At 40.4% G+C, this 10,971-nt stretch overlaps 1 protein-coding gene across 1 annotated transcript; it reads left to right on the forward strand.

The window, feature by feature from the left end:
- The first annotated feature begins 334 nt into the window (after positions 1-334).
- Positions 335-7,640, forward strand: LOC142182347 (uncharacterized). The gene is made up of 2 exons (XM_075256638.1): positions 335-1,370; positions 4,389-7,640. Exon 2 carries the CDS (start codon positions 4,390-4,392, stop codon positions 6,145-6,147), a length of 1,758 nt encoding a protein of 585 aa, XP_075112739.1. The 5' UTR covers positions 335-1,370; position 4,389; the 3' UTR covers positions 6,148-7,640.
- The last annotated feature ends 3,331 nt before the right edge of the window (positions 7,641-10,971 follow it).

Here is a 10,971-nt window from a genome sequence, read left to right on the forward strand (position 1 = left end):
ATGTTGTTAGATTCGAATTGAAATTTAATTAATTGTTTTTCAGTTTATTTCATGTGTTTTATTTGTTTTTGTAAAAGAAATTGTTAGTTTAATTTTTAATGTTGTTATAATAAATTGAAATTAATTACTTATTTTGGTTTGTTTCATGTGTTTTTATTTATTTTTGTAAAAGAAATTGTTAGTTTAATTTTAATATGGTTAGATGCAAGTTGAAATTCAATCAATTATTTCTTCTTCAGTTTATTTTATTTGTTTAAAAGAATTAAGTTGTAATATAGAAATATGTTAGTTTAATCGCTTGAATCCGTTCTTTGTTGTTTAATTTAGATTTAATTCGTGTTTATTGATTGTTTGAAGTTCGTTTTAATCTAGTGAATTAATGTGAGTTTATGTTTTGGTTTGTAATTTTTGATTTTGTTTGAATCATGAATCTTTGTTATAATATTGTTGGATTTAATTTGAAGATTAATTGATTAGTTGAGTTTTAGTGATTTGAATCTGTTCATTTATTTTGTTTACTTTGAATATATTTGTTTGTTAATATTGTTGAATATGCAAATATATGTGTTGTTAAAAAATATCGTTCTGTCAAAATAATTCCGATTGTTGATTCGTTGTTCATAGTTTAAGTTGGAATTCGTTGATTGAACTGGATTAAGGATTGGTTATAGATGGTAATTTAATTTTAGGTTCTTAGATAATTTTGAAGTTAAACAGATTTTGAATCGGGGCGTAACAGTAGTTTTAGGGGTAAAACGGGAATTAACCAATTACGGATTATTTAATTATGATGGGGACCAGACATAATGATAAAAGCAAAAAGGAAAAGGTGGGTAATAATGTATTCTTTTCAAAAAGAGGGTACACGGGGGTCCACTTTGACTACTTTTCAAAAAGAGGGAACACGGGGGGCCCACGTTGACTACTTTTACTAAAGTAAAAGTGTGGGTAATAATAAAAGTTAAAGAGTGCACATAGTAGAAGAATATTGGGTCTTGCTTTGGGTATATAAGAGACTCATTTGACACTTAAAAGAGGAGAATTTTTTGGAAGAGATAAAAAATTTCAGAACTAAAGAGTAGATAAGAACATGCTTTTAATCTTGAAGAAGAGGATTTCTAAAATATCTGAATACTATTTTCCGTATATTCCTGAGTGTGATTTCTGCCTACTGTTTGCTTCCGGAATTTTCAATTGGTTTCTTGAATTAACTGTTAGTTCTTTGTTATTGCTTTATTGGGTGGTTGCTGGAATTTCTGTTCGGTTTTCAAGTCTACTACTGGGTTTTCTGACTGTTGATTGTTTGTTGTTGTCGCGCTGTTGCTACTGCTGCTGATCCTATTCTTCCTTTCTTTGTATTCAAATACCAGGTACACTACTCTGAATCATTTCAACATATGTATTGAAGATGAAATGAAATGGCCGGAAGATTTAAGTTTTTTTTAATTATAGAATATTCGCATTTTTAGTTAAATATTCATTACGTGTCTCATGTTATGTAAATGGTAGAAGTATTTATTATGTGAAATATTAAACTGCGGGACTAGTGGATGGGTGTCAGTATGAACACCATAAATATTAGTTTCGGCTTTGTTAATTTTTTAGCTTAAAATCGCATTCAAATCGTTAGTAAATATTCAATAGGGGAAACCAACTTAATTTGAGGGAAGGTTAGTAAACTCTAGATTTGAATTTGCAAATTTTGAAATAGAAGCAATTTGAGTTTTTTTTTCTATCTTTAAATTTTGTTAATAACAAAGGCCCGCAAATATTAGGCAAACATAATAGGCCAATAATTCTGTAGAATCTGCAGGCTTACAAAATATTTTCCTTTTTTTTATTATTATTATTTTATTTTTTTGTAATTTTATTCAGTTTTTTTTTTTGAAAAAAGAAACTTGAAAAAGAAATTTGTAAAAAATAAAATAAAAATATTTTTTTACAAAATATTTTCATTTTTCAAAAAAAAAAAAAACTGAAATGATGTTTTAATGGGTGATTCAACGTGGCAAGGCTAAGAGCATTAATCCATTAGGTGCGAGTTTGAGCAAGATGAGTCAACGTTTAAGTTTAATAAACTTTTTAATAAGCTTTAGTAATTATGGTTAAATCTAGTTTTAAATAGTTTTGAATAACTAATTTCAATAGTTTTTTTTATAACAATGTAAGCTTTAAGTTAGCTATAATCAGGATCTTTTGATTTTTTAATTGTCGAACTTCGTAAATTTTTTACAATTTTGAATTTTTTATTTATTTTTAGTAAAATTCCTTTCTATTAATATTTGTCTTAATCTAGCAATTAGTATGTTATGTGTTATTATTTTTAAGCTCGTAATTAATTAGGATTTTCTTTCTTTATTTTAGAGACTAATTTTAATAGAAAAATGTAGTCACTTTAGGATTTGTCCACTTAAAATAAATGAGATGAGTCTCGCCTAGTAAAATGTATAGATTGCGGGGCCCTCACAAATGTATGCATTAAATACTTAGAACATCGGAGTTGGCCGTCTAGAGAAATTTTACGGCCTTTCCCAAAACAACAATACGCTAGTCGTTCTAGGCGCGTCTTTAACAAATCATTTTCTTAAATATGGGTGTGCATTTATGTAACCCAAATCCAAATCTCAACGGAGTCGAAATGTGTCGATAACCATGGGTGCATTGATTGCGACGTGGTTTGAAATACGTTTTCACAATGTTGCAATTCTCCGTAAAGTAATAACAATAAATAAATAATAATAAAAGCGGCTAAGGGTTAAAATTTGTACATAAGTTCATAATTGTATCAGATAATAAAGTCGAATACGACAGTTGGGCGACCGTGCTAGAACCACGGAACTCGGGAATGCCTAACACCTTCTCCCGGGTTAACAGAATTCCTTATCCGGATTTCTGGTGCGCAGACTGTTAAATAGAGTCATTCTTTTCCTCGATTCGGGATTAAATTGGTAACTTGGGACACCCTAAATCTCCCAAGTGGCGACTCTGAAATAAATAAACAAATCCCGTTTCGATTGTCCTTTAATTGGAAAAACTCCCTCTGCGCCCCTGCGGGTGCCGGAAAAAGGAGGTGTGACAGCTCTGGCGACTCCGCTGGGGATTATACCCAGAACCACTAGTTCAGGGTTAGAAATTCGAGCCTTTGATAAACTGTTATAATGTTGCTTTATTATCTGATATTTTCATATGGTACATGCTTAATGTGCAAAATGATGTCTTGTTACCGCTTTGATATTATCTGACTGTATATATAAACTGTGCCAAACCCTTCTCTCCTCACCTCTGGGGATGTGCTTACTGGTTGAGACTCCCTATTCTGTTAGTGTCATACCCTGAAATAAAAAAGAGGCTCGGACAAGTTACTAAGCCGGATGGCCTTTTGGTTCCCGGAAAGTTGCCCCCTCCTCGACTCGAGTTGTCCGCTCGGGTAAGCCAGGTCTAGAACAAAAAAACCCAGGTTTGAAACTTAATATAACAAAACTTCATGCCGGATCCCTAGTAGGAACGATTATTTGCATCATGTTGCATTTGACTCAGGGGACTCAACACAGGGGTTGAGTCCGTCTAGGACTAGCAACCTGAAATGAAAAGACCATCCTGATGCATCCTATTTATGCTGTGCATTTATTTGTTCCAAACCCGCATGTTGACCGGCTTTAATCTCAGGAACGTTGGAAAATTGAAAAAACGAGAAAAAGAGAGAAATAATAAATAGGGAGTTAATTGATGCTTTTAGAAAACCGAGTGTCCAAGTACTATCAGAACTCTGCCGAATTTGTTTTTAAAAATATTTTACTTTTTAATTTTTTTTTATTTACCCATAATAAAAAATATAGAGAAATAAAAAGCATTAAGTGTAGGAAAGAATCCTTTATTTTAGTTTGCTTTGTTTTCAAAAAAAAAAACAGGAAGAAAAACGGAAAGGAAAAATAGTGTCTTTTGCTAAAAAATAGAAAATATATTTGTTTTCAAAATTAATTGGTTTATTGGCCCGAACTACGCTGGTTTGATTCTCACTGGGTGTGAGATACGTAGGCAACCCTCATCGGGTCCAACCTCCCTTTTCGTAAAAAATATCCAAAAAGTCTATTTTAATTTTCGTTATAAATAAGTCGGATGATGCCGTTTTTTGCAAAAATAGCCGAATGTTCCTAAACAGGACGCCGGAAGGCTGACATTGCATAACGGCCATCTTTGGTCATCATTTTTGATTTTTGACCAGTTGACTCTCGCAACCTTAAATGCTTCGTTCTCGAAGTGCTAAAAGGCCGCATTTGAAAACCGAGCCCATCGTTTTGAAAAAAAAATCTTGGAAAAGAAAATAGATAGTTTTATTTTGAGTCAAATAAAAGTTTTTCGTTGGCATAATCACCTTAATAAATGTACAGGATGAGCACAATACAAAACGAACCCTTTTCAATAATGACCAAGATCCCTTTTGAGTTGCGATTATGGTGGAATGACCTAGGCAATGAAGGGCAAGACAAAGTGAAGAAGTATCTGAAAGATCTCCCGGATTTGCTAAACATCCAACATCGGGGTGATATTATCAGATCATTGGTCACTTGCTGGGATTCAGCACATAATGTATTCCACTTCTCGGACTTTGAGCTCACCCCGACATTGGAAGAAATAGCGGGATACATCGGAAATGATGAAGCTCTGTTAAGGTTCAAGTACTTGATTGAACCCAGGGCCATCACTGTACACCGGTTTCTGAATTCCCTAAAAATACCCCGAACATTTCACCATCCATATTTTGCAAAAGGTTTCTGCAGTCTCCGCCTCATATATGCTAGATACGGCCACGTGGGCGGGTTCAATAAGCCAGACTTCAAACTATGCAGTAGAGATAACCGACAGAAGTGGGATGAACACAGGCTGGTAGCTTTTATGATAGCTTTTTTGGGTCTTATAGTATTCCCAAGGAAAGACGGAAACATTGATTTGAAAGTAGCTGGGGTCGTCAGTACCTTGCTCACCCAAGATAAAAGCACTCTGGCGCCTATGATTATGGCTGACATCTTCCGGGCTCTCACTGCTTGCCGAGCCGGGGGCAACTTTTTCGAGGGATGTAACCTATTGTTGAAAATGTGGATGACCGATCATTTATGCCACCGCTCCCAGCTCTTGGGTTACGGTTCGCCCGAGAAGACTTGCATTGGAGAATTTTACACAAGAATCAAAGGGGTTAGTCTACCCGAGGGAGTCACAGCTTGGACGTCATTCTTCCGAACTCTCACTGCCAACCAAATCCAATGGACGCTAGGATGGTTTCCTGTTGAGGAAATCCTATACATGCCGGCAACCAGGCCCCACTTTCTGTTAATGGGACTCAAACGCATCCAACCCTATGCACCGTATCGGGTTTTGAGGCAACTTGGGAGGTATCAAGTAGTTCCGAAAGATGAAGACTTGAGTACCCAGGTGGTTGAAATCAGTCCTGACGGTCGGTTCCCCGAAAAAGAAGTTCGCCAGATCTGGAGTGAGTGTCAACATTTGACGGCAAATACTTGCGTGTTGGATACAGCTAAAGGAGAAGTTTCCCCGGGGTATCACGCTTGGTTCAGAGGTGACACGTCCTGCGGGAGACCAGCTAAAAGACCTCATCTCATAGATTTTGCTGAGTCATCCCAGGAGCAATGGAACTGGTTAGCAAAGGAAAAGGGTTATCGGGCGGAGATTGGTGAGTTGAAGCAACAAGTTGAAAGTCTGAAATTCAATAACATTGTGCAAGTTGCTGCGGATCGAGGTGAAAGGAATAGATTGGCCCAAGAAAATGAAGAACTTAGGGCCCAAATCCAGAAATTGAGAATGGCTCTTGATAAACAACCAAGGAGTCGATCAGATGAGCAGTTGATAAAAGGGCTGAAAAATGAAGTCAGGGAATGGCGGGATGGTTTAGAAAAATCTGAGAACATCATGGCAAAACTCAAAGCACAGTGGGGTACAAGAGCAGATAAGCATCGCCGATACTTGAATCAATTGAAACGCGACCACGAGAAAGCTCTTGCCAACATGAAGAGAAAGGTGGCTACACTTGAGGGTAAAGCAGTTAAGCAGGCTGAGGATTTCCAAATTGAAAGCGGACACTGTTACGACTTGTTGGCCCAAATGGAGGTAGAAGTGTGGCAACTGAAAAATTAGCATATGCAGGATTCTCAGGCATTGAAAACATGCAGTAATCAAATAAAACGCCTAGTTCTAGAAAATAAGCAAGCAAGGGACAGGATTAGAGCCATTGCCCGCGCCATTTTTAGAAGATGTCGCGCTTGTGAATACATGACCCATGCTACTTTTGTCTCAGCAGTGCTGATCTATGTGAAACGGACCATGAATGAATTAGAGAAACTCAAAAGGGACTTGGAACCTAAGCCCGCGGTGAGGCCGAACGATGCCCCGCGGGCACCCATATTTGAAGCTTTAGAGTATGCGTAGTTCGTGTCTGTATTTCTTTATATATTTTTTTTGCCTATGGTTTGTCTGTCCATTGTCTTTTCACATCAAAGTGTTTCCGTAGTATTGGAACTTGTATCTGACCTTAGTTTGTGTTTGTCATTTTCTTTCTGCAAAAAGGATTTTAGTTTGTAATCTTTGTTTTAAGTAGTGAAAAATTGAAAATCTTTCTGCATGAACTACGCTTGGTCTGATTCGTGCGGGGTCACGATGCGTAGGCAATCTCTATAGGATTCCACCGTAATTGTTAAATAAAAAAAAGGGGAGAGAGAGAGGGAGAAGAAGAAAAAGGAGATTCTGGAACACTCGAAAGAGGTAAATAAAATAAGCCGGGATGATGCGTGCGGTCAGAGCAAAAGCATGTTAGAAATGGTTAACTGCTTAGGAACATTGCATCCCAATGTGCAATTACAATATTTGTTAAGATGCTAACACTGACAAGTTTGTTGTTTTTCAATCCAATACCAGTTAGTTTGTTAGGGCGTGCTGGCACAGTACCATTATCAAACAAGATCTAAAGGTCCTATACCAGAAAGCATGACTGGGTCAGACAACAACGTTGAGTCAGAAAAGACGGCCAATCAGATGCTGAAGGATGCCTTGGAGAAAATGGAAAAAATGAGGCTAGAAATGAATGAAATGCGGATAGCCTTAGCTAGAGCCCAGAAGGGGCAGGAACTACCCGTTATTCCTACCCTCCAACTAATAAACACGCCGGAATACCTTTCCACCGGCCCTTCAACGAGTTTCCCAAGCCATCACTACTATCATGGAAGAGAGGCCTATGATCACCAAGCCCCACCACCCAGTCAAAACCCTCATCCACCAAATGTTCCCGTCTTTGTAGCACCTCCCCCAGCCCCATTGCACAGATCATCTAGCGAGCCGATGTTTCAGGCTCACGACACACAATATTACCCTCCTGAACTCACATTCAAAGCACCCGAGCCACATACCTATAATCCCCACTTTGAGGTCCCGGCGGAGATTGAAAAGCCGGCAAAGAGCCCAGAGCAAGATGAGGTAATGCGGAAATTTAAAAGCCTGGAGCAGTCCTTCAGGAACATACACGGGTTAGGAAACCAGGTCAGCGTGGCCTACAAGGATCTATGCCCTTTCCCTGACGTCCAATTACCAGCAGGGTTCAAGATGCCCAAGTTCAATTTGTACGAAGGGCATGGCGATCCTATGGCACATCTGCGGGGTTTTTGCAGCAAAATGAGGGGAGCAGGGGGAAAAGATGAGCTACTGATAGCTTACTTTGGCCAGAGTTTGAGTGGGTGGGCATTGGAGTGGTACACGAGACAAGATCCGAGCAGGTGGTACACCTGGGATGACTTGGTACAGGCTTTCGCAGGACATTTCCAGTACAACCTTGAGATAGTCCCAGACCGTCTCACATTGCTAAAGCTCGAAAAGAAATCTGGGGAGAGCTTCCGGGAATTTGGTTTCCGATGGAGGGAACAAGCAGCCAGAGTTGATCCTCCGATGAGAGAGGGGGAAATGGTAGATTACTTTCTACAAACTCTAGAGCCAACTTACTTCGGTCACTTGGTGACGTCAGTTGGCAAATCCTTCAATGAAGTGGTGAAAATGGGAAGCATGATAGAAGAGGGACTTAAGTCCAATAAGATCCTAAGTTACTCAGTAATTAAGGCAACGACTCAGGCCATTCAGAGCGGCACGGGAGGTGCGCTCGGAAAGAAAAGGAGAGAAGAGGTCACGACAACAGAAGTCGGCAATTGGTCCAGATCTAGAGGTCCTTCCCTTCATTACCAACCCAGACCCCATCATCTAAACTACCCACACATTCCAAATTACCCACCACAACCCTACTACCCACCACAAGAACAACACTTCTCCGTCCATCAAGCCCAGACATACACCCAACCTCCGGTTCGCCCACAATGGCGCGCGCCGGCTCCCCACAATACATACCCACCTCCACATAACACCTACCCCCACCACAAAACCCCTATCCACCACCAAGAGCCTACAGGAACCCTCAAGGGATGGGTTTCAGGGGAAATCCGGCCTCCAGAAATGAAAGATTGCAGAGGAAAAGAACTTTTACTGAGTTGGGGGAAACTTATATTGCCTTGTTCCACAAATTGAGGCAGTTGGGTTTATTAAATCCTGTGGAGCCTAGATTTCCAAATCCCTTACCCCAAAATATGGATCACTCGGTAAGATGTGAATATTGTTCAGTAGCTCCCGGACATGATACCGAGAAATGTTGGAGGCTGAAACATGTGATACAAGATCTTATTGATACCAACAAGATCGAGGTACAGGCCCCGGAGGCACCCAACATTAACCAGAACCCATTGCCAAAGCACCCCAAAGCCTACATAATCGAGCTTGTGCACGAAGGAGGGGAGCCGAAGAAACCCTCACAGACAGTGATGATGATCCGTGCCACTCCGAAAGAAAAATCGATCGATGAGGAAGCAGGGGTACAGTTGAAGGGGGAAGATGTCAATCCAGTGGTGATATTGGGGAAGAATCCATCTGCCGCTACAAGGAAACCAGAACCACCCAAGTTGGTAATAACGGGAGAATCATCTGCACCCGTGGTTGTTGTGAAGGGGGTCTGCAGAGAACCGGTCATCATAAAGCCAGTAGTCCAAACACCAGTGATTGATAGCAAGGTCGTGCCTTGGAAGTACGAGAAGGCAGTGGTGATGTACAAGGGATAAACAAGTGGAGGAGAATAGTTGTGAGGTGCAGGGACTGACTCGATCAGGACGGTGTTTTGCTCCGGCGGAATTGAGAAGACCCAATCCAGCTGCAACAAAGAAACCTGTGTCAGAAGAAGAAGCTGAGGAATTCTTAAAGAAGATGAAAGTGCAGGATTACTCCGTGGTCGAACAGTTGAAGAAAACACTGGCCCAGATCTCGCTGCTATCATTACTCATCCATTCGGATGAACATCGTCGGGCCCTGATGAAGATGCTGAATGAAGCTCATGTGCCCAACGAGATTTCTGTGAATCACCTGGAAACGATTGCCAACAAAATTTTCGAGGTGAACAGGGTAACATTTTCAGATGATGATCTGCCAGTGGAGGGCACAGAGCATAATAAAGCTCTCTACCTAACTGTCAAATGTGAAGATTCGGCAGTTACTCGGGCATTGGTGGATAATGGCTCAAGCGCCAATATTTGTCCATTATCCACCCTGAACCAGTTGAAGATCGACCACGGAAGAATCCACAAGAATAGCATTTGCGTCCGAGGATTTGACGGAAATGGAACAGCCACCGTGGGGGATATTGTACTTGAGTTGACCATCGGTCCAGTCGAGTTTACTATGGAGTTCCAGGTATTGGATGTCGCGGTATCTTATAACCTTTTGTTGGGACGACCGTGGATCCACGCGGCCAAAGCAGTGCCATCCACATTGCATCAAATGGTCAAGTTTGAATGGGACAGACAAGATGTGGTGCTGCATGGGGAAGACGTTGCATGCACTATAGGAGGTGCCATTGTGCCATTCATAGAAACCAACGATGACAAAGGCCCTTGGGTTTACCAGATTTTTGATGCAGTGTCAGCAAACAAGATCCCCGAGGGTACAAGCATTCCACACCCCAGAATAGCTTCTGCCACCGTCATGATAGTTTCAGAGATGCTGAGTAACGGGTTCGTGCCAGGAAAAGGTTTGGGGGCTGAACTTCAAGGTATTGTCCAACCTGTCTCTTTACCCAAGAATGTAGAGACCTTTGGGCTGGGATTCAAGCCCACATCAGCAGATGTCAGACATGCCCGTAAGATGAAGAAGAAAGTTTGGGTTCTTCCCAAGCCAGTCCCGTGCCTGTCCAAATCCTTTGTCAGAGTAGGTACCAGAACGTTGTCGGTCCCGAAAGTTCTCGGACCAATGATTGGGCCAGATGGAGATTTAGATGAGGGCTTTGAAAGGTTGTTCGTCGGTGTCAACATGGTAGAAGCTGGAGAAGGTTCCAGTAGGGTGGATATACAATTTGTGGGGCCTAGGGCCAAGATCAACAATTGGACAGCTACTCCTCTTCCTACCCGGAGGGAGTCTTGGTAGTAGGCTTTGCATTTTCTTTCTTGTTTCCTGGATTATTCCAGAGTTGTAATCCAGTTTTGATTTTTATTCAGTAAAAGTGTGAAACTCTGTTATCCTGCATTTTAATAAAGATTGAAAGTTTCCTTTTCTTGTTTTGTTTTAATTTTTTTTTCTTCTTCTTTTATTTCTGAACAGTTCCCTTTGCACTGGTACTAACGATGTGGCATGCACAACGGATCTTCAACCCAGTCTAAATAATCAATCTGATTCTGAATTAATCGCACAAGAGATTGATTACGATGATGAATCAGAATACGAGGAGGATGATGCCTTCGAAGAGATAAACAGAGAGTTGAGCCAGTTCGAAGAGAAACCTAAGCCCAATTTGGGTGACACTGAAGCAGTCAATTTGGGGGATGTCGACAATGTCAGGGAAACCAAAATCAGCATCCACATTGAGCCTAGCATCAGGGAAGAACTAAT

Source organism: Nicotiana tabacum, chromosome 6, assembly GCF_000715075.1.
Source record: "Nicotiana tabacum cultivar K326 chromosome 6, ASM71507v2, whole genome shotgun sequence".
Taxonomy (NCBI): domain Eukaryota; kingdom Viridiplantae; phylum Streptophyta; class Magnoliopsida; order Solanales; family Solanaceae; genus Nicotiana; species Nicotiana tabacum.